Source organism: Elaeis guineensis, chromosome 6, assembly GCF_000442705.2.
Source record: "Elaeis guineensis isolate ETL-2024a chromosome 6, EG11, whole genome shotgun sequence".
Classification (NCBI taxonomy): domain Eukaryota; kingdom Viridiplantae; phylum Streptophyta; class Magnoliopsida; order Arecales; family Arecaceae; genus Elaeis; species Elaeis guineensis.
In genome coordinates this window covers 131,020,722-131,045,307 of record NC_025998.2, presented here as the reverse complement: position 1 = coordinate 131,045,307, position 24,586 = coordinate 131,020,722, and the positions used below count along the sequence as shown (strand labels likewise).

The window sequence follows — 24,586 nt, the reverse complement described above, 5'->3', positions numbered from 1 at the left end:
TTCTTTGCAAAAGAATTAACTCCAACTTGAACAAACTAGAAGAACTCAAGTCAACATCTTTGTAAGTAGAATCAATTTAGTTATTTCTTGTAAAGCTCCCTTCATTACAACCCTTAGCATCAATAGATAAATCTATATAAAATATTATCCCTTATACAAGTCATTCAAAATTTAACAATAATAAGATATCTTAGTTCAACTCAGAAATCTGAATTCTGACTTAAATTACAATCCACAATCTTCAATAATCACAAGAAAATAAGGAATCTAATTCAAAGATAAAAATATAAATTATTAAAGATTTCATCATAACTTATACATCATACTCTAATAAAATAAATTTTTTTCTTCAATTTAACAACAATATCAAAATACCTTTGATCCACTTAGAAAAGCCAACTTTTGACTTGAAATTCAATACAACTTGAAAGATCAAGGAGTCATATTCAAAACATGATATTTTGAATAACCAAAAATTTCATCAAGATGTATATCTCATATTCTTAAAATAAATTTCAAATATATACTTCATCAAAAATTGAGTTTCATATATGACCTCCTATAGATTCAATGCTCAAAATATTTCTCTCTTGTATGATGAAATTTCTTCTTAGACCACATCTTAACTAACTTTCTTCTGATAAGTCCAAAAATTTTGTAATGCTCAGACAATTATCATCGAAAAGTTATCGTGATCTTCAACCATATAAGTTTAGCATTCCAAAATCATTGAATATATTCAATTCAACACATCAATATCTCCCTCTTCATTCTAGGGTCAACACTTCTCATACTCATGTCAACCCTACTAATTAGAATCTAAAATATAACTTATCAATTCTATTATAGACATCATATACCACTTATGTATAAATTTTATCATAGTATTTATTGATTCAAAATCCAAATATTGAATCCTTTCTTTTATGTCTATCGTATTCCTCATGATCATAACCTCAAGTTTAAATATCTCTAAAGTCACAATTCCGAGTAATTATAACCTTAAGATCAAATACCATTTAAGTCATATTCTCTAATTATCATAACCTAAACTTTTATACCATTCTATCACATGCTTAATGATCATAATTTTAAGCTTTGATATTATCTATCATACTCTATTGATTATAATCCCAGAGATGTCACAGTCCCTAATGACCTTAAAGTCTTGATACCACTTCAGTCATATTCCTGATATCACTCTATCACATCCTATTAATCATACATAAAGTTTTTATATCACTTCATAATCTCAGTGATATTAAACCTAAGCTCTGATATTATTCTATCATATTCTAATCACTTATATCATAGTCTCCAAATAATTATAACCTAGGTTCTGATACCATTCTATCGCACCCCGAACCCAACACCCAATCAGATACGTGATGGCCACACACTCCTTAGAGCAAGCCCTAAAAAATATGCAAGGCCAAAAGTAATTCATTATAACCTCAACATCCATAACATCTGATTCCAATAATACTTAATAAAACTTATATAATTACAAATAAAATTTCTTCAATTCTCTGATTAGATATCATGACACTTTATCTATCTATCTGCTCACCTGTAAATCCAAATCATAGACAATCATAAGCATCCTATAACTCTGAGAAGAAAAAAAAGAAATGGAGGGATGTGAGCTTTATAGCCAGTAAGAATTTTCATATCACATCAATATAATAATATAATCTAAAAATAAAGATAAGCAATAAAATATTAAATCCTATGTTCAATATCTAGAATAATACAAATATCTATAAATTATCTATCTTATCAAAAGAGATACATTATCATATGATAATAGGTGAAATACTTTTGTTTAGCAATTATTTCATGTCTTGTCTTTTCTTTCTTTTTCATTATCGCATAATCTTTAATCTTTTTCTTTCTTTCTGACTTTGGACTAACCAGGATCATGCGATAATTTTTATCGGATCGATTTTTATAATCTTTCTCAGATCAAAATATCGATGATCTTTCTTGGATCAAAATATCCATGATCTTTTTCGGATCAAAATATCTATGATCTTTCTCAGATCAAATTCTTCCATGCATAAGCTTGTGGGGGCTATCCTAAGCATAAGCTTCTGATGGCTGTTCCACATGACAAGGCTAGTCCAAATTATATCTCTTTTTTATTTATTTTCATAAAATTATAATATTTTAACTTTTTAATCAATTTTAATCTGCAATGTAATCAAGATAAATATATCATATCCATATAATCATGCCATCAATCACTGATATATATATATTGACATAACATACTCATGCTCAAAAATCATATAAGCAAATAATGGTGTCTCAGATATCGTAAATTCATCAATCTCAAATCCAATGATGCAAAATCAATGATGCAATACCAACAGTAAAATAACATATATAATGGTGATCATATATAGGGATTCTTACCTTTACCAGTGACTGATTGAAGCACAAAAATTAATATTCTTCTTTTATTTATGAATTTTAAAAATAAGATATTTCACTCGACATCTTATGCAGACAATCGTATCTCTTGATGATCCTCATCAAATATAAAAATCATATATAAAGAAATTACAGATAAACGATGTTAATAACACAAATCCAGGACCTCACTTAGATTAACCAAAATTAAGATTTGTCTAAATATCTGGACTCTCCACTGATCCATAAGATTTTTAGAGAGAAAAAATCCATGAAGAGAGAAAATTTTAGAGGGAAAAAAATTTTAAGAAAAAAAGTAGAGAGAGAAAGTGGAGAGAGAATCTTAATATCCATTAGATGAAACAATCATAGTCGAGATCATCAAAGATCATATCAGGATAACTCAATATAGATTAACTATGATCGATGTTATAAATTACGAATAAGGGCCAGACTGGGATCCAATCTACGCACGAATTTTGAAGCAATCTCAGGTCATCTTATTTTCATCTCAAGTTTATCCTAGGGTCTGTGATGCAATTAGAGAGAGAAAAATTCTAAAGAGACAAAATCCATAAAGAAAGAGAAAAGGTCTAGAGAGAGAAAATAGAGAGAGAAGATGGAGAGGGAAGATAGAGAGAGGAGAGAGAAAGAGAGAGAAAACTTTCTCTTATTATTTTTTTTCTTTTTTTCTTTTTCTCTTTTTTTCTTTTCTTTTTCTTTTTCTTTCTCCTTCTTCCTTCTTTTCTCTTCTTTCTCTGTTTTCCTGGCCGAACAGAGAGGGACATGAGAGGGGGAAAAAGGGGTCGCTTATGCTCCGGTGAGGCATGGCGGCATGGTCGAAGGTCCGGCAGTGGTAGTCGACAGTGGTGGGGCAAAGGATGGCTGGCGGCAAGGTTCAGCCGATGAGAAATCAAGAAAAAGTCAGAAAAATAGGGTGCCGCCCCTTTTTCTTTTGTTTTCCGGTCATTGGCTGGTGACCTTATCCTAGGGGTGATACGCCGCAAACGACGGTGCCAGTGGTCGAAAAAGAGGAGGAAGATGGTCTGGCTGAACAGAGCAAAACAAGGGTTCACATTTTCATAGATTTTCTGACGATCCCGACGGCCGACGAGAGTGCACAAAGCCATGGAAAGGAGGGGAAGGAAGAGAGGAAGGAGGGTCGGAGCTTACCTCCGACTCCGGTGAGGTCTCCAATTGAGATTTGAGACGAACACGATGAGGACATCTGCGGCTTCAATGAAAAAATTCAAGAAAAATAAGAGGAGAGATCGGATGCCATAGAGAATGGAAGGAGGATTTTATAGAGGTCTTCTTAGGGTTTTTACTAGCCGTAAGAATCCTCCTCCTGATCGGACGTGGGGAAAAAGAAGAAGACTCCAACGAGAGTCTTCTTCCAGTTTTTTTTTTTTTTTTTTTCGCATATGGGCTTGATTTAGGGCCCAATTGGGCCAAGTGTAACAGTCTGTTTCTCTTGAATCCTGGCAAACAACATATATGAGTTAATTGTGAAATATATTCTAAGATATCCCAGTAGCACTTCTGGGTTATGTCCCTTTGTTTCGATGATGATAAACCTAAGTCGGATGGATAAATGGATGCTGACATGCATCGCTAATGATATTGATTCAAAGACCTCTACATCAGGATACTTTACCTCTTTTGCCGGGGAGGAAAAGTGCAATGGCAGCAAAAATTACAAAACCGTGGCATTTCGTCTACCACTAAAACCAAATGTGTTGTAGTGAACAGAGCCTGTAAAGAAAACCATTTATTTTCATTATGCATTGACTGTTCATGGTTATTTTTTTTGAAAACATTTTTTCATGGTGGTTATTTTTCCCAACAGGCCAAAAGGTTGAGACATTTTATGGACAATTGGGATTTTTACCAGGACCCCCGAAATAGATATAATTGTCGGCATGGCTTAAATTATAACAGGTGGGTCTTGTATTGAAAGTTTCAATTCTTTGAGGAGCTTGAAGATTGTTGGACTTGTCAACTATTTGGATGTTTCTGACGTAGCTCGCTTTGCCAAAACCTTCCCCAGGGAAATGGCCACTGCCCATCTTTGTGGTGGTGTGCTGACCACTGAAATTATAGTTCACAACCTCTCCTCCCCATTCTACTAGGGAGCCACCATTTGTCAAAAAAGGGAATAAGGATGCAGGCCAGTAGCCCAATGGAGATAGATTCTCATACTGCACCCACCAATTCCCAGTTTTTGGATCCTGCTCAAAAAATAAAACCCATATGAATATTTATTATTACTTATACATGAAAAATGAAAAAGTAATCTGCAGTTTGCTGGAAAGTATGGAAAGAATGAAATGATCACAGATTTCGTTTTAAGGCTAATGCTGGGACTAGTCTGCATGCTGACACTACATCGGAAAAACAGAGACAGCCAATGGAAGAATTCATACGGAGGATTAAAATAGGAATCTCAGCACATGGCACGTCAAATGGGCAAGGAGCTGAAGGGAACAAAATATGTTTTCACACAGCCACAGGAAGAGAAAAAGGAGATAAGCCAAAGCCAACGTAAGCCCTTTGCTGCATGCATGCAATTCATAAGATGGCATCTAAACACTGCTGGGACCCCACCCTCAAGTGGCCATAGAAAGGACACTGCAAATCCACCCCTTATCTCGCAATAAATTACAGGGTGGAAAAGAAAAGTGAAAGACTAATTAAATATGACTCTTATATTGTTTTGCTACACCAAGAGCTTACGAGTTAGGATGAGAAACAAAAATCACATGCATTTTTTATTTTACCTTCCAAACCTGTAGAGTGATTTCATATTGGGGTCCATCGTAAGTAGAAATGGGCTCGATGGCGGCACCCAATGCTACCTCGTTGCTGACTTGAATGAACCCAGGGCAAATTAGGTTGTAGCAGCCTGTTGATTGATACCCATCTTGCTGAAATTTTCATAGTAAAATATTAGACACCACCCAATTTTTATAATTTTTGCCGTGTCATCTATGGAAACGAAGAATATGTGTGGCACCTCATCTATTTCATATAATTGACCATAAAAAACAGAAAAACTCAAAATAATGAACAATCCAATTCCCTTTTATTTATTTGATAAAACAAATCTATTTAAACAAACTCGTGGAAGACAATGTAAAAGAACATGAGGAAAGAAGAAGCTAATAGAAACAACATACAGAGGACGAGAGACAAAGGAAAATTAACTTACAGTCCAGTAAGTAAATAGTCTTGTTTTGTTATCGTCATGCAGATTTTGATAGACCTGTTTTTTTTTCCCACAACAAAGAGTAACCAGCAGAAGTTAGTTAACGCATGAAGAGAGGACTTTCAGAGTTTCCTGTCACTAAAACTATTTCTATTTATTTGAAATTGAAACAATAACATACATGCCAACCAGCTTCGACGGAGTCTAATAGTTCATCAGGACCACCCATAACCCAAAGCTGAGTCAGACTGAACTCATTTTGTTCCACTTTTGGGTTCCACACATTCATGATTGCCTTTGCCCCATAGTAGAAACCTCCTTGTGCATAAACAAGAGCATGCTACTCAAAAAGACCCACCAACAAACACCAATGAGGAAGACAAAGGAGCATAGGAAAGAAATGGAAAAGTAAGAGACACTTTGTTCCAGAGCTAACCCTTTCCATATATTTTCAAAACTATATACCTCATGTCCTTGGACAATCTCTTGCATATATGAAGAAATGGGATTTGGGATGGTCCTGTGGCTCTTCTTCCCATATCTTTCGACAGAGCTGGCTCTCAGCACATCATCTTTCTTGGTCCTCTTAATAGGGATGGTGTTCTCGGGGCACCATCCATTTTGACGCCAAAGCTGATGTATGGAGCTTGTTTCCATATTTGATGCTACCTCATTCTCATCGTATAGGCCTGATGGGGGGATACTTGGCCTCATCTGAAGATTTTGAGCAAAATGAAGACAAAGTAAAGAGACCACCAGGTGCAAACACTACGTGATCGAGGAAGAATTGGAAAAAGGAGGCAATGAGGAGGAAAAAGAGCACACCTGGACAGTATGGTTTTTGAGTAAAGGATGATCAAAGGCTGGCTGATGATAGATATGGACACAGTCTATGATATCCCCATCCGGGCTCTTTTTTTTTTTTTTTTTTAAAGTAAACATTAGAACAAATGAAACAACAAAGCAAGAAGCATTAGAGTGAAAAATGCCAAAAATAACCACAAAGTCTAGAATGCACTGAACGAAAAGAATAAAACTTAAACACATAAACTATATCTGTATACAATATAGAATGTTGTCTGCATGGCTCTCTTCTCTCCTTAAATAAATAAATACTTTGAAAATTAATTTTTATTGAAAAACAATTCAGAAAATCTTGTCAGAACTCTCTCAAATGAACAAAAAATATCTTTTTAAACCTAGAAAACCAAAAAAAAATAAAGAAAAGAATAAATAAGAGAATAGTAGAATAGCAAACCTTGATGGTCTTGATGGCAGGCTTATTCAATCGCTTTAGAAGCTGCCGCACCTCCAATTGTGATGTTGTGGCTTGCACCATGGACTCAATGCAGCATAAGAAAATCATCACCAGCAATAGCGCTGGTGAGCCATGGCTCATACTAACATGTGCTTTCATTGGCCCTTTCCTTTAACCTTTTTTAAAAAAAAATAAAATAAATATACCATCCAATATATAAATCAAAATTTCTTGTCGAAGTATATCATATATTAATTAAGTATATCTTATGTTACAATTTTCCCAAAAGGATATGGATTCTTGAGCATATCTGATCATCATGCATCAATTATTCCCCCAATTAATTAAAATATATGAATTCTCTTAGCAACACAATCAAGTTTAGTCCAACATAACCTATAAGCTGTGGTGTGTTTTTGGCATATGTTACGCAGCCATTCGTTATTTATGTCAGCAACAACATGCATATTTACCCGATGATAGATTCAGTCAGATGAGTACGTGGCCTATGAGGATTTTTTTTGTTTTTCCCTTCATTGGTAGGCAAAGCAGGGGAAGAAAGGTGGACCGCAGCTGTGGTCGCGGTGAGCAATGCCGGAGGGTCAGCGACAGGCAGCGGTGCCCAGCGACTGATGGCACCCGGCATCGGCGACCGGCTGGCAAAAACAACGATAAAAACGGCCAAAAACAGGGAATCACTCCACTTTCTGGTCATCAGGTGACCATGGGGAACTCGGCCGAGGGATCCACAAAGAATAAAAGCCGCGGCGATCGTCGGAAAAGCGGGAAAAGCGATAGGAAAAACAGGGGAGGTGGCTTTCAACTTGATTTCCAGCGAAATCGACGCCGAAAATAATGGTTCCAGGGTAAGGAGAGCAATGAGAATAAGGCCAGGCTTTACCTTGACTACCCGAGCGTGGTATCCCAGAGTTCCGGCGGGGAGGCGTTGAACTCCTACAAGAAAACGAGAGGGAAATAAGGATTGTTTTTGGCGGTGGGGAGTCATGGAGGGGTGGGGAGGTCTTCTTATAGAAGAGTCCAGCTCTAAGATTCTGCAAAAGTCCGGCGGCCCTAGGACTCCGATCCTTGCCGGAGTCTTCGGAGGGAAAGAAGAAAGCCTTCCATTTCTGGTCACGCGCGGGCTTAGTGGTTGGGAACACTAGCATTATGCATGCATTGCGAACGTGATATATATGATCCATCAACTTACGTGATGAGAAAGTTTCTTGAAATTTTTTTCCTACACTGCTTACAGTTTCTAGAATTAGAGTTAGCGTTTGACATCCTCCACCAACTGTAACAACAATGCTGAAGATGATTTTTATTTTTTAAATAGCCGGAGCTTCACAAATTTCTTCTTGAAGAAAATTGCTTTTTAAGTCCACTTATCTTTCCTGAATGAGGTTCTCTCTCATGAAGTCTCAATAGCTCGATATCACGTGACTCTTACATATCCCAAAGTGGAAAGAAGGGCACAGAGGAGTAACTGGATGCAATATCTTGATTCTGATGAAATAAGAAGGATTTACAGATGGAAAGTAAAATTTAAAAGATTTTTCAAATTTTCCACTGATAAAATCAGCGAGATTTTTCAAACCTTTTACATTTACTGCATATTTATCATGATTACCCGGTCAATTTAGACATCTCTGTCATGAATTGGTTTATGGATCTGATAAAAATTTTAAAAAAAATTTCGAACTTTTCAGATTTGCCAGTACACTTTCCACATTTATTTGATCAGTTTGGACGGCTTTGTCATGGATAAATTTAAGAATTTGATAGAATCTCTAAGATCGATTTACGAGAAACATGAACCCGTAAAATTATTCCATGATAGGGTGGCTCCACTCGCTTGCCAAAAAGTTGCCCCGCCGGTAAATAGTTTGGATGATCGTGCCAATAAAAGTCACCAATTTCAATGCACATAACATGATTATATGGGTATGATATATTTATTTTAATTACACTGTAAATTAAAATTTATTAATAAAGTTAATATATTATAATTTTATGAAAAAAAATATGGTTTGGATTATCCTTGTCATATGGAATATGTATGGGACAGTCTGCTAGGAGTTTATGCTTGGGACAGCCTCCATGGGCTTATATGTGGATCAGTCAATCAGGAGCTCATATCTGGAATAGTCCGTCAGGAGTTTATACTTGAGACAGCCCCCCACAGGCTTTCATACATGGGACAGCCAGCCAGGAGCTCATATCTGGAACAACCTTGAAAGGCTTATGAGTGAAAATTTGATCGAGTGGAGACTCAGGCATGGTTGAGGTTAGTCCAAAGCCAAAAAGGATAAAAGATTATCAAACTGAAGTTGTGGAAAGATGAATCAGATGTTAAGATTTTTGTAAATTAATGTAGAATAAAGACCTCACATGATGGTATATGATGATCTATTATTTATTAAATGCATGTTTATACCAGTATTTGAGTTATTTTATATATATACGAGTCTTCATAAAATTATTTTGGTATTAATATATTTTTCACTTTATCCATTAGTCTGACATACATATGCAGTGATTCTTATCGAGCTGAAGAAGCTCATACTTCCTTGTTGTTTTTTTTTAGACCCACAAGATGCTTAATTCGGATGGGTTGGGCGAGAGAAGACAAGTACTGAAGCTTTTAGTAATTTAGCTAGTTTAAATTTTCTAATACCAATGAACATTTGAATGATTGTATTTGAACAAAGTTTACTATTTGATTTGGAGATGTGACTCGGTTGATATGTTTGATATTTATCTGGTTATTTAAAATATTTAAGTTTATATTTATTTTAGACCTTATATGATCTCTAGGGCACTACTCTGGGGATTGTGTGGCCGTATTATGTGACCAACCCAGGTGCTGGGTTTGGGGCGTGACAAGGAGAAAATGGATAACATGATGTCATTGATGGCAGTGAAATTCGCATTATTATTGAAGCTGGTAATGTACAAGGTGGTGAGGGGGAGGACTATAAAACAAATATTTATTTTCATTGTCATTGATTGTTCACTGGTATCTTTTCACAAATATTCTTTCTCCCAACAAGCCAAACCTTCGATGGACAAGTGGGATTTCTACCATGATCCCCATACTAGTAGAAGTAATTTTCAGCATAGTGCACATGATAGCAGGTGGATTTTATACTAAAAGTGGCAGGTCCTAGAGGAGGAGCTCGAAGATTATTGAACTGATCAACTATTTGAATGTTTTTAAAGTATCTTGCCTTGCTAAAAATTTGCAGCATTATTGTTTGTGATTGCGGTTTTTTCCCAACAATCAGTACGCTTTGTGGTTTACTTCTTGTTTTGTCAGAACAAAACTGCATTTAACAGCAAGTTATCAATTTTTGAATATGTTCATAAATGTCAACCATGGAATGGGCTGCGACTTATGATGTTTTTTTTTTCATTTTGACTTTCTTTAGTATCATCCTGATGCTAGCAAGGATCTGCAAGCTGGTGAGATATATATTTAAGAGCATCCACTATGCATATGTTTAAGATATTTACAGGATGTTGAAACTAGGTCAAATCAATTGATTCGGAATAATGATGGTGGAAATAATTTGGGTTATCCTATTGAAAAGGGAGCCAATATATATATTGATGAAGTTACATAAGAGCAAGCTCATTGTTATGTGCTACAAAATATTGATGCCATAATTCTCATTCGGATGTAAGTTTCATGATCAACTTGTAAGATATACTAACAAATTTATACTTATTAAAGATATTGTTTATAGTATATATAGGAAGTACATTGAGTATTTAAGAAGACAAATACCTTGTTCATCAGATGATCAAATTGAAAAGGTCCATGTATCAACTTTTCACACATGGTTGAGGGAGCATGTAGCAAATCATATTTAATTTTTTCTAACAACTCAAATTTAAAATTTTTATTTATCATTTAATTTTTATATAATTTGAAAGTTTATGTATTAAATTAAATATAGGCAAGAACATCTGAAATTTAGTACTCAGATGAAACTCAGCATTTTGCTAGAGGTCCAAACCAATTTGTACGACATTATGGTGGATATATTATCAATAACTTCTAATATTTTGCAAACTTGATAAGGATAATAAGAGAACCGCTCAAAATCATAGTACTGTTGTCAAGGCACATACAAGTGTTGGAGATATAACTTATTACAGAAGATTGATAGATATGATCAAGATTCGATATATCAATAATATGCAATTTGTACTATTTAAGTGTGATTGGATTGATGATATCAAGGGAAAGAAGATAGATGAGTTTAAGATGACACTTGTCAATTTTAGTCATCTTTTATATAATGACAATGATGTTTTAAATGAACTATTCATTCTAATAAGTCAAGCAAAACAAGTATGCTATATTTCAGATCCTATAGAATCAAGATGAAGTGTTGTTCTCAAGATGACGGTTAGAGATTTGTTTGATGTATACTCAAAGGATGGTTCAAATAATGTTAAAACAATACCTCAAGCAGAGCTTTTTAGCGAGCAACATTTAGATGAGATAATATATATTCGTGATGATGATGTTCATTGGGTGAGGAAAGATGTAGATGGAACAACTGTAGATAATATGAGATCCATCGATGATGATATTGAGATAGATGAAGACGAATGATCGTTGTTAATTATGAAAATTTGATGTAAGTTATTATTATTTATTTGTTAGTTAAATTCTGTATCTCTCTTCTATTTTTATGTCTACTTTTTATATTTACTTTTTATGTTTACTTTTTATATTTACTTTTTGTTAGTTAATATTGTTCATTTGTTAGTTAAGATGAAGATGATGCTTATTTTTTATGTTTTACATATAGGATGCCTCCAAAGAGGACACGTGGTGTATCCATATTGGATAAATTACAAACTTATTCATCATATCAGTCCAATCATAATGAGTCACAGTAACAATCACTTTCAGCATATAATACTTAGCCATATAGACAGCAATCAGAGATCACATTATCTCAGCCACAGTCATCAAATATTGCAGGTAAAATCACTTATTCTATTTATGTAAAGTTAAAATCATTATACTATCTTATCTTATTATTGTATTTGGATACTAATTAGGTTATTTGAGTCAGTCAACTTTTAGATGAAGAGGTCGAGGTATGGCTCACGATATTGAGTTTTGGGGTATGGGTCAGAAGTTTTCTTTGATATTTGATGCTCATATGCAACCTTATAAGTCTAATGCAAGTAAGTTCAAGAGTCAATTAGGAGTAATAGCGAAAAAAGAGATATATATCCCATTGACATATGCATCTTAGATAGAAATGCCTCAACATATTCTAGATCACATTTGAAAAGAGGTGCAGGTGAAATATATTTATAAGTTTTATTTTATAATTATGTATTTAATTCTAGATTATATTTGAAAAGAGATACAAAATCGAAGGAATTCCAAATTACTGGTTGCCCATGTTTTTAATGTAGCAGCATAATTTTTTTCAATGGTTATGTTTTTAATGTAGTAGCATTCAAGAAAATTACATTAAATATGTATTGTTAAACATAAGAAGAAATCTGTATATGAAATAACTCTTATCTTTTATATTCATACATTTTATATGATTACTAACTTTGTTAAATTTTAATTTTATAGGATAACACAAATACCTTTAGTGAATATAGAGAAAACTGTTTAAAGTCAGTTGGTGAGATATGGAGGAATTAAAAATCTTATATCAAGCATCATTACTATGATGAGCACTAGAGGGAAGAAAATCTTATCTCTAGACTTTCTCTGCATGTGAAAGCTGATTAGTCGGAGGTACTTATTCGTTATTGGGGACAAGAAGATGTCCAGATACTTGTTCTTTTGTGATTAGTTTCTTTTCATATAATAAAAATATATTATATTTTTAATGACATTAATAACTTTTATAGGAACAGTGTGCATGAAACAAAAATAACCAGAAGATGTTGGGAGGCTTGCATAAGATAGAGAGAACTTCATCTTCTGTTATTAGAGCAAATGTATATTTAGAATATTATAAGTTTATATTAAATATAACTCTAGTGTAAATTTTTATATATATCTGGATTATTTATGTTAATAGATGGAAGCAGAGGGATTAGAAACAGATCGACTAAGCATGTTTATTATAACACATACTTCAAAGTAGGGTGTTATTGATGCGGATGCATAAGAGTGTATTATAAGTGTATAATTTAAATTCTCTTTATATATAGTATGTATTAATATTAATATTATATTTTTTTATTATAGAAGGAGATGAAACGATAACTTGAGGAGGTACCTGAGGATGAGCGCACACCAGAACTAAAAGATCATATCTTTGTAGAGGTGATGGGAGAAGATGGATATGGACGAATGCGTACTTAAAGTTCGAGCATGACAAGACAATATTTGCATGAGCAATCTTTTCAAGCACCATCAGAAGAGACCATTAAGAGAATTGGGGATGAGCTTCGAACTGAGTTTGATGACAAAATTTTCTACTTGGAGGTACAGCTCCATCAGATGTATGCTCAGATGGCAAGTGGATGTTTTGCGCATAGCTCAGTAGATACTCCTCGTTCGGTGCCATCCAGTAGTGGGCAGGTATGATTTATTTATTTAGTTAGATTTATATTGTACATTAATTAGTTATTATTTATAATTAATTTTACATCTTTTAATTTTTTATAATATATAGGTTCCAGATGTATCTAGTGCTCACCAAACACATGCATCGAAAAATGAGAGATTCATCCACATGCCTGATGAGATTCATCCACATTCATCATAATTAAATTGCACAAGGCCTAGAATCACTAATGCAGTTGCTATTTTTCGTTAATTCCTCTTGAATCCTGGCAAACAACATGTACTAGTCAGTGGTGAAATTTATTCTCAAGTATCTCAGAGGCACTTCCAGGGTTTGTTTGTGTTTTTGTGATGATAAACCTAAGTCAGATGGGTAAATGGATGTTGACATGCGTGGCTAATGATATTGATTCTAAGAAGCCCACTTTAGGATACTTGACCTCTTTTTTGCTAGGGGAGAACTACCATGGTAATCAAATTACAAAAGTGTTTTGCTTCATCTGCTACTAAGGCTAAATGTATTACAGTGAAGAAAGCCTGTAAAGAAACATTATCGATGAAAAGCTTCCTACAGGAATAGAGCCTAAAGATAAAAAGATAAAAAGAAAGTGCCATATGCATCCACTATTGGTAGTTTGATGTATATCATGGTCTGAAAAAAGAGTAGAATCTACCCATGCGATTGGTGTTCTCCATCAGTTCCTCTTTAATCCTAGTCTAGAATACTGGATAGCTATGAAATTGATTCTTATATATCTCAGATGTACATCCAAGGTATATTTGTGTTTTGGTGATGGTAAACCTATGTTAGATAGGTTTCATGGATGCTGATATGCACTAGTGATATTGATTCTAAGAAATCCACATTAATGTACTCGATTTCTTTTGTAGAGGGAGGTGTCATTGAAGTCAAAATTATAAAAGCACGTTGCTTTATCTATTATTGATACTAAATGTATTGCAGTGATTGAAGCTTGTGAAGAAATATTGTGCATGAAAAATTTCCTGCAAGAATTAAGCTAAAAGTAAAAGAAATAGACTGCTTTTTATGATAGTTAAGGCATGACTATTTAAGCAAGAATCCAACTTTTTATTCTAGAAGTATAGTAATATTGAATTCAAGATGCTTTGGAGATGAAATTGTTATATGATCATAAGAAAATTCATACCGATAAGAATGAGTCAGATATGATGACAAAATCATTACTTAGGGAAAAGCATGAGTTGTGTGGACAGATAGTGGGCTTGGTGAAACCCTCTACATACGTATACATGAGTTTGGAAGGCAAGTTAATTTTGTTGGATGGGTCTTGAACCATATAATGGGATGGACGCACACTTAGAGAAAAAGGGAGAAGTGAGGGTAACATAGCACCCTCACCATCATTAAAGAAGGGTTTTAACCCCTCTCTGTTATGCACCACAAAGACAAGAAGAAAGAAAAAGGGAGGAGGAGCCTCCTTGAGAAGGCCCTTGACTAATCCAATTAGGGATAAGAAAATAACTCTTTCAATTTGCTCAAATCAAATCTCTCAATAAGATTTAAGAAATTAGCGAATTTTGCAAAAACAAGGTCAAGGTTTCCTTTCCTTTTATTGATTTATAATATACGAAGATATACAAATGGTATTTGTACCTCTTACACAATTTAGGTACAGTTCCTTTTCTAGTTCAAGTAGAACTCAATTTTTTTAAAATAGATATGGCTAGTAGAAATATATATGAAAAAAGTAAAATTCTATAGAAAATATATCTTGGTCGATGAAATTTAATTTAGTCTGATCACATATTTCCAAAAGTTGCCCTTTTTTTTAAAAAAAAATGATATCTTAATTAGGTAGTGTACAACGAAGTCATGCTCTAAAAACTTTGGCACATAATTTGACTTTCCAATGTGGCATTTCTTGCTTCTAAACCTATACAGTCTTATCTCTGGAGATAAAAGTGGTCCACATTGAATTTGATGATCCTCCAACTTTATCAGAAGACTAAATGGTAATTTTAGCTTTGATTTAACTCAAATTTTAGGTGGTGAATCTTGGTTGTTTGTTCTTCAACTACAATTGTTTGGATCACTAATTTCTCCTCTCGCTTACTTGGATATAGCACACTCATTTGGCGAGGTATTGTTGTTGTTTTCTTGAAATTCCACCCAAAGGTGATGACATTGATATGTGGTGATCTCTGACTTCTGTAGAAATACATTGTGTAATCTCATGATATTCACAATAGTGGAAATTTTGCTGAATAGATCCAGCATTTTTCATCCTCCATATTGAAATGCTCCCGCATTAAAATTCTTTATATATCACTTACTTGTGGGCTATTAAATTCACTTTCATATTGATTATTTGTTGTGTGGCTTGGATGTTACTGCTTGATTATTTGACAATCTATTTGAGTTTTTTTTTTGGTAGAAATCTACTTGAGTATACCAGAAAGAAAAACTATTTATTTTCATTGTGCATTGATGGTTCACAGTTAATTTTTCTCAAATATTTTCTCATAGATTTTTTTTTTTCCCAACAAGCCAAAAAGTTGAGGGCTTCTATGGACAATTTGGATTTCCACTAGGACCCCCATAGTAGAAGAAACCATTGCTGTAATTCTGCACATTATAGTAGTTGGGTCTCGTAATGATGGTGGCAATCCCTTGAGGAGCTTGAAGAAGGTTCGAGTTATCAACTATTTGAATGTTCTTGAAGTAGCTCGCCTTGCCAAAACCTTCTCCTGGAAAATGGCCACTGCCCATCTCCGTGTAGGTGTGCTGACCATCTAAATTGAAGTTCACAATCTCCCCTCCCCATTCTACTCGGGAGCCACCATATGTCAAATAAGGGAATAAGGACGAAGGCCAATAGCCAAGTGGAGACAGATTCCCATACTGTATCCACCAATTCCCAGTTTTCGGATCCTACTCAAAAAAAAAAAAGAAAAAAAAAAAGAAAACTTTTATTATTTATAGATGAAAAGTGATATAGTAATTAAATATGACTATTGTAGTTTTGCCACACCGAAGTTTTACCTTCCAGACACATAAAGTGATTTCATATTGGCTTCCACCGTAGCTAGAAATAGGGTTGATGGTGGCACCCAATGCAAAATCCTTGTTGACTTGAATGAACCCAGAGCATTTTAGGTTGTAGCAGCTTGTTGGTCGATAACCATCTTGCTGAAATTTTCATAGCAAAATATTAGAAGCCACCCAATTTTCATAATATTTTCCATGTACGTCATCTATCTAAATGAACAATGTCCGTGCCACATCATCCATCTCTTTCATACAATTGACTAGAAAAGAACAGAAAAACTCAAGATGATGAACAATCCAATGATCCCTTTTATTTGACAAGATAAATGTACTTAAAAAAAACTCATGGAAGACATGGAAGGAGACGTTGAGGAAAAAAGAAGCTAATAGAAACAACACGTGGGGGACCAGAGAAAAATGAAGTGATATTAACTTACAGTCCAGTAAATAAATAGTCTTGTTTTATTATCTCCATACAGACCTGGATAAACCTGATTTTTTTCCACGACAAAGAGTAACCAGTAGAAGTTAGTTAATGCATGAAGAGAGGACTTTCAGAATTTTATGTAATTAAAATTACTTCCTATTTATTCGAAACTGAAACAATAACATACATGCCAGCCAGCTTCGATAGCATCTAAAAGTTCATCAGGACCTCCAATAACCCAAAGTTGAGACAGACTGAAGTCATTTTGCTCTTGCAACTTCGGGTTCCACATTCGTGGTTGCCTTTGCTCCATAGTAGAAACCTCCTTGTACATAACCAACCGCATGCTACTCAAGAAGACCCACCAACAAACACAAATGAGAAAGGCAAAGGAGAAAGGCGAAGGAGCATGGGAAAGAAGTGGAAAAGAAAGAGATGCTTTGTTTCTAAGCTACTCCTTTTCATATATTTTCAAAACTATATACCTCATGTCCATCGGCAGACGCTGGCGAATATGAAGGAGTGGGATTTGGGATTGTCCCTGGACTCTTCTTCCCATATCTTTCGACGGAGTTGGCTCTCAGCACATCTTCTTTCTTTGTCCTCCTAATAGGGATGGTGTCCTCGGGGCACCTCCCATTTTGATGCCAAAGCTGAGGTATGGAGCTACTTTCTATCTTTGATGCTACCTCATTTTCATCATATAGGCCTGATGGGAGGATACTTGGCCTCATCTGAAGATTTTGCACAAAGTGAAGACAAAGTACAAAAAGAGACCGCCAGGTGTAAACATAGGGGAAGGATTCGAGAAGAAAGAGGAAGTGAGCGGGAAAGAGAGCGCACCTGGACCGTGTGGTTTTTCAGTAAAGGATGATCAAAGGCTGGCTGATCAGAGATACGGACACAGTCTATGATATCTCCGTCCGGGCTCTTTCCAAAAGGAAAAGCAAATATTACAACAAATGAAATCACAAATTAAGAAGCATTACAGTAAAAAATGCCAAAAATAAGCACGATAAAGGAGGAAGAATATTGTAGAAACTACATGATTGTACTGAATGAACGAAAAGAGTCACATTTTTATTTTTAAAAAGTGCCAGAATAAAATGCTAATAAATTAAAAAAAGAGCACAGGTTAAGAATTTTAAATGCCCAAATAAGTACAATGGAATAATTAACTCTATAAATTAGATAGCAATACTGAGAGTAAATAATAGATAACAACAAGCATCGTACAAAAATATTTTCTTGCTACCGTTCTTCCAAAAATATTATATATAAAATATTTTGTTTATCATTTCTTGTTCATAGAATGACCCAGATTTTTCTCAGCTACCATTTCTTGATTTTTGCAAGCATTGTACAAAAAATTCCTTTTAAAAGATTAATATTAAATCAAATAATCTAAGAAATTGAAAACCAAATTAAGGTTCTTTTTTAAAAAAATAAAAAAATAACTTTGTAAAATAGATTTCTATTTAAAAATAATTCAAAAAATTTATTGAAAACTCTCTCAAAATTAATAATTTTTTTTTTTACCCCAAAAACCCAAGCAAAATCCAAAACAAAGATAAATGAAATTGTTATTGGATAGCAAACCTTTATGCTCTTGACGGCATGCTTATTCAATCACTTTAGGAGCTGTTGAACCTTCAATTGCTGCATCGTGTCCTGTGCCATAGCTTTGATGCACCATAAGGAGATCATCACAAATAATAATGCCACCACACCATAGCTCATGCTAACATATACCTTCATGGTGCCCTTCTTTCAACCCCTTTTTAATAAAATGAATGTATCATCCAATATATAAAACAAAATTTTTTCTCTCTCATTGCCATTTATATGTCAAAGTATATCTTACATTAATGAAGAGTATTTTATATGTTACCATTTGTTGGAAAAGATATGAATATTTAGGAATATCTAATCATCAAATTAATATTACATTAATATTTTCCTTTTCTTCCTCCAAAAATTTAAAGTTTAGATGTCTTTCTCTTCACAACACAATCAAAATTGAAGAGATAATCATATGAATTTTTGTCCAACACTACTTGTCAATGATTTCAAATAATCTATTAGCTGCGGTGTGTTCTTGATATATGATGCAGCAATTAAAATTCTTCTTTAAATAAATAAATATTTATAAAATAATTTTTAATTAAAAATTCAAAAAAATCTATCAAAAACTCTTCAGAATGAGCAAAACATATATTGTGGCCCTAGAAAGCCAAAACGAACCAAAACAAGAATAAATGAGAAAGAATAGTAAGATAGAAGACCCTCATATGCAGCATGCTTATTCAATCACTTTAGAAGCTCTGGACCTCAAATTGCTGTGTCATTGCCTACACCATGGTCTCGATGCACCATAAGAAAATCATAACCAGTAATAGCACCACCAATATGTGGCTTATGCTAACATATGCCTTCATGGTCCCTTCTTTCAACCCCTTTTCAATGAAAATAAAACAAATATCCATCTAATATATAAATCAAAATTTCTTCTCATTGCCATTTATATGTCAAAGTATATGTTATATTAATCAAGAGTATCTTATGTTACCATTTACCCAAAAAGATATAGATTATTAGGAATATCTGATCATCATGCATCAATTATTTTTGCTAAAATATAGAACTCGTTCCCTTAGCAACATAATCAGGGACAATCATATGAATTTTAGTCCAACACTAGTATCTATTAGCTGTGGTGTACATGTTCTTGGCATATTTTATGCAGCAATTCGTTATATATGTCAACAACAACATGCATGCTTAACTTGATTGTAAGATGATAGATTCAGTTAGATGAGTATTTAACCTATTAGGATCTTTTTGTGTTATTGTTTTTTCCTTTTTCTTCCTAGGCAAAAGTGGGGAAGATCGGTGTACCGCAGTTATGGTCGTGGTGGTCAATGTTGGAAGGCGATGACATGCATCGATGGCTAATTGCTGAACGGCAGCATCAATCGATAAAAAAATAATAAAAAGAATAAATAAAGAAATTGTAGAATAGCAAATCTTGATGCTTTTGATAGCAGGCTTATTCAATTGCTTTAGGAGCTATCGTATCTCCAATTGCTACATCATGGCCTCAGTGCACCACAAGAAGATGGTCACTAGCAATAGCACCACCAAGCCATGGCTCATGCTAATATGTTCCTTCCTAGCCCCCCCTTAGCAACACAATCAAAATCAAAGAGACATTAGTCCAACACTACTTGCCAATGATTTTCTTGGTTATGTTCCATAGTAATTCGTTATTTATGTCAACAACAACATGCATGCTTAACTTGATTGTAAAATGACAAATTTAGTTAAATTAATGAATATTTGACCTAGTAGGATCTTTTTGTTTTTTTTTCCTTTTTGTTCTTTGGTGAAATAGGAGATGGGTGGACTTCAACTATGGTCGTGGTGGTCAATGCTGGAGAGTTGATGACACACAACGGTGATGAGTAGTAGAGAGTAGTTGGCAATGACGAATAGGGAAAGCATAAGATTCTTTATGCTTTGAATGTTTGGTCGTCCACTGACAGCCATCACTCTGCCAGCTGGCCATCAGGAGACCCATGGGGAACTCAACCTAGGGCTCCACAAAGAAGAACAACTGCAACGATGGCCGGAAAAATGCATGATGTGATCAGATTTCTGGTGAAATCAAGGCTAACGACAATGGTTCAAGGCTCGGGAGAGCAAAGGATAATTTGGTCGAACCTTACCGTGGCTCCTCCAAGCATCATATCCTGGAGTTCTAGCAGGAGGCATCGAACTCCAATGAGAAAAAGAGAGAGAAACAAGATTTGTTCATGATGGTGGAGAGTTATGGAGGGGTGGGGAGGTCTTCTTATAGAGGAAACCAAGGGTTTTGCAATAGTCTGGTAGCCCTAGGACTCTAATCCTAGCCAGAGTCTTCAGAGGAAAAGAAGACTCCTGAGTCTTCCATTACTGGTCATGTGCGAAACACACATGATTTAGTGGTTGGGCCAAGGTCAAGCCAATCAAATGGATTGCGCCTTGACCTAGGCCATCTCATACATACTGAATCAAGTCCATGTCAGGATAACTTTATGTTCCCCTGTTCCCAACCCTCCATTTTAGTTATTGCAAAATTGAATGAACCCCCTCCACCACCTGGTCTCCATTTCCTCCCTTCTAACCCCAACCTCCCTCTCCTCTTCTCCCATCATTGCTCCCACCTCTCTCATAAAAATAAACACCATCCAGAGTCCAAAACAACACCAAGAAAAATAGAAGCCAAAACAAATTAATACAATCTAGGAAGGATAGAACTAGAGCTAGAGAGACAGAGATATATTAGATATGGAGTGAGAAGAAAAGTGATGCCTTTGGGGATAGATAGATAGATCCTCATGTCTCCCATCATCCAACACTTGAATGGGGTTTTAAGGATTACAGGCATAGATAATAGAGAGGAAATGATGAAGGAGAGAAGGGAAAGGGAGCAAGAGGAGGAGTGTAATGGTCCAGCCCATAGGGCTCTTGGGCCTGGCAAGATTTTTGTGAGCCCAAAAGACCCACGAAAGGAAGGAGGAAGACTCCTAGCCGAAGTCTTCTTCCCTTCTGACTTTGATGAAATCAGAGTGAGAGACTGGCAAGGGTTAGGAAAACTCCTCTATAAAACCCCCTTCCCCTCCCTTTAGGTCTTTATCATGGGATTTTGAGAGATTATTAAGAGTTTAGAGGGATTTTTTCAAGGTTTTTCCATGAGTTCTTTGAACAGGAAGAAAGGATCGCCAAAGTTCTTCTAGGCCACTGGAGCAAGGTAAGCTCCTTCCCTACCCTTCCTCCTTTCTTAGGTGTCCTTCTTTCATCGACGGGCGATGGCAAGCCATCGAATTTCAGAAGAATAAGGTCATCCCTATTCTGTTTTCATTTTTCTCTACATGCAGCCAGCAACAGCTGCCATTGGGCCTCTCGTCGGGACTATCACCGGGGTAGTATGTTTGCCACCACTGGGAGTTGCTAGGGGTGGTCGAAGTCGGCCTTCCTTGGCTGCATGTAGGGGGAGAGGGGATGAGGGGGATCGAGTCCCCTGTTTTGGACAAGAAGAAGAGAAGAAGAGATTTCTTCTCTCTTCTCAAATAATTAAAAAAAATCAATCATAATTAATAAATTAAATAATTAATTAATCAATTTATTTTATTTTTTATATGGTTTAGAGAAATTTGGAAAGAAAAAATATTGGGGACAAGGGTAAAGATTTCGATAAACCCCAATAGAAGATTTTAGAAGATTAATTTGATTAATTTGATTTATTTTATAATATTAATTTAATATATATAGGAAAATAGTTCATCGGATAGGAGGGCATCAAGTAGGGTTTTGACATTTAGAACATAAGATAGTGAGTCAGATTTATCACTGATTGAGGTAAGAATCTCTGTACATGATCATCACTATATATGTTATTTTATTGTTGATATTGTATCCTTGATTTTGCATCGTTGAATTAGTGATCGATGAATTTGCTATGCTTGAGACACCATTATTTGATTATATGATTTTTAAGCTTGAGTATGTTATGTCAATATATATATATCAGTAATTGATGGCATGATTATATAGGTATAATATATTTGTCTTGATTACACTACAAATTGAAATTGATTAATGAAGTTAATGTATTATAATTTTATTAAAAAAAATGATTTAGACTAGCCTCATCATATGGAACAACCCACCAGGAGCTTATGCTTGGGACAGCTTGTCAGGAATTTATGCCTCGGATAGCCCCCACGAGCTTATACGTAGATAGTCGGTTAGGAGCTCATGCTTGAGACAGCCCACCAGGAGCTTATATCTGGAACAGTCCCCCACAGACTTTCATACATGGAACAGTTGGCCAGGAGCTCATACCTGAGACAGCTTGAAAAGCTTATGAGTGAAAATTTGATCGGATGGAGACTGAGGCATCGTTGAGATTAGTCCAAAGCTGAAAAGGATAAAAGATTATCAAACTGAAGTTGTAGAAAGATGAATTAGATGTTAAGATTTTTGTAAATTAATTTTGAATAAAGACCTCACATGATGGTATATGATGATTTATTATTTATTAAATGCATGTTTATGCCAGTATTTGAGTTATTTTATATATATATGAGTCTTCATAAAATTATTTTGATATTAATATATTTTTTACTTTATCCATTAATTTGATGTACATGTGCAATGATTTTTACTGAGCTAAAGAAGCTCATACTCCCTTGTTGTTTTTTTTTTAAACTCACAGGATATTTAGTTCAGATGGGTTGGGTGAGAGAAGACAAGAACTGAAGCTTTTAGTAATTAATCTAGTTTAAATTTTCTGATACCAATGAACATTTGAATGATTGTATTTGAACAAAGTTTACTATTTGATTTGGAGATGTGACTTGGTGATATATTTGGTATTTATCTAGTTATTTAAAATATTTAAGTTTATATTTATTTTAGGCCTCACATGATCTCTAGGGTACTGCTCTAGGAATTGTGTGATCGTGTCACATGGCCAACGCAGGTGCTGGGTTCGGAGTGTGACAGAGTGGTATCAGAGCCTAGGTTTTAGGAATCCTAAGGTTTACTTCAAAGAGAGTGTATATGGGTAGACCTTTAGATTAGAATAAACTGATATGAGGCACATTCTTGACTCATGCATAAATAAAATCTTGACTAAAGTGAACCTATGTATGTGATATGGCGTGAAGGACTGATCGTGGGTGTAATCGAAGACCTACTCGATTTGCTGATGGCCCTAATGCTTGGGAGTCTTCTATGCAGCAAGAAAATATCCCACCCTCATCGGTTAATGATGCACCACAACAAGAACATCCTAACGAGCTTGCTGAAGTCACTCCCGGGATAGAAACCCCAAGTGAACCTAAAATTCAATTTGGAGAATAAGTTACTGCATCCCAATTAATGTAAGTATTGGTTCAACAACAAGTTGCTATGAGGAAAGATATGAGAAAGATATTGGAGGCATAGCAGGGACAAGAACAGCAAATCATGCAACAACTATTTCAGGAACGACAGTCTCAATAGCAACAAGGAGCTAAAAACCAGCATGAGTATCAAATTAATTTGATAGACTTCAAGAAATATGCACCATCGACACTCACAGGAATCTCGGATCATATGGAAGCTAAAAGTTGGGTGAAAGCAATAGAGAAAATTTTTCATGCTCTGAGATGTCCTGCTAAGGAGAAAATCATTTTTGCCACTTTCATGTTACAAGATGAGGCAGCCGATTGGTGGGAGATGGAGATCGAAAAGATGGGGCTGAATGATGCACCTTTTACTTGGAAAGAATTCAAAAAGATCTTTTATGAGAGATATTTTTCTTAGAATGTTTGATTCCAAAAGTTTTGAGAGTTCGATCGGTTGGTGCAGGGCCACATGATAGTTACTCAATATGCGGTCAAATTGGAAGAATTATCAAGATATGCCCCTGCATTGATAGCTGAGAAAAGTGTTCAAGCTAGAAAATTTAAGAATGAACTAAGGGATTGAATCCAGTAACTAGTGACTGTGTTTGAGCTGCCCACTTATAAAGAAGTTGTTAACAAATGTCTTATAATAGAAAAAAAACTTAATGATGCCCAAGTAGCAAGAGAGAAAAGCATGAAGAAAAGAGATCGAGCAACTGATTCTCAAGGTCAAAATAACAAAATCTT

General features: G+C 34.9%; 1 protein-coding gene and 1 pseudogene across 1 annotated transcript; both read right to left on the bottom strand.

Moving 5' to 3' along the window:
- Positions 1 to 4,283: 4,283 nt before the first annotated feature.
- LOC140850936 (protein neprosin-like) lies at positions 4,284 to 7,079 on the bottom strand. The gene is made up of 7 exons (XM_073258766.1): positions 6,882 to 7,079; positions 6,449 to 6,535; positions 6,089 to 6,337; positions 5,805 to 5,963; positions 5,627 to 5,680; positions 5,196 to 5,342; positions 4,284 to 4,646 (listed from the first exon to the last, which is right to left on the bottom strand). The coding sequence occupies exons 1-7, from the start codon at positions 7,038 to 7,040 to the stop codon at positions 4,284 to 4,286; spliced, it is 1,218 nt and encodes a 405-aa protein (XP_073114867.1). The 5' UTR covers positions 7,041 to 7,079.
- An 8,915-nt stretch (positions 7,080 to 15,994) lies between these two features.
- LOC140850941 (protein neprosin-like) lies at positions 15,995 to 18,662 on the bottom strand (annotated as a pseudogene).
- Between the last annotated feature and the right edge of the window lie 5,924 nt (positions 18,663 to 24,586).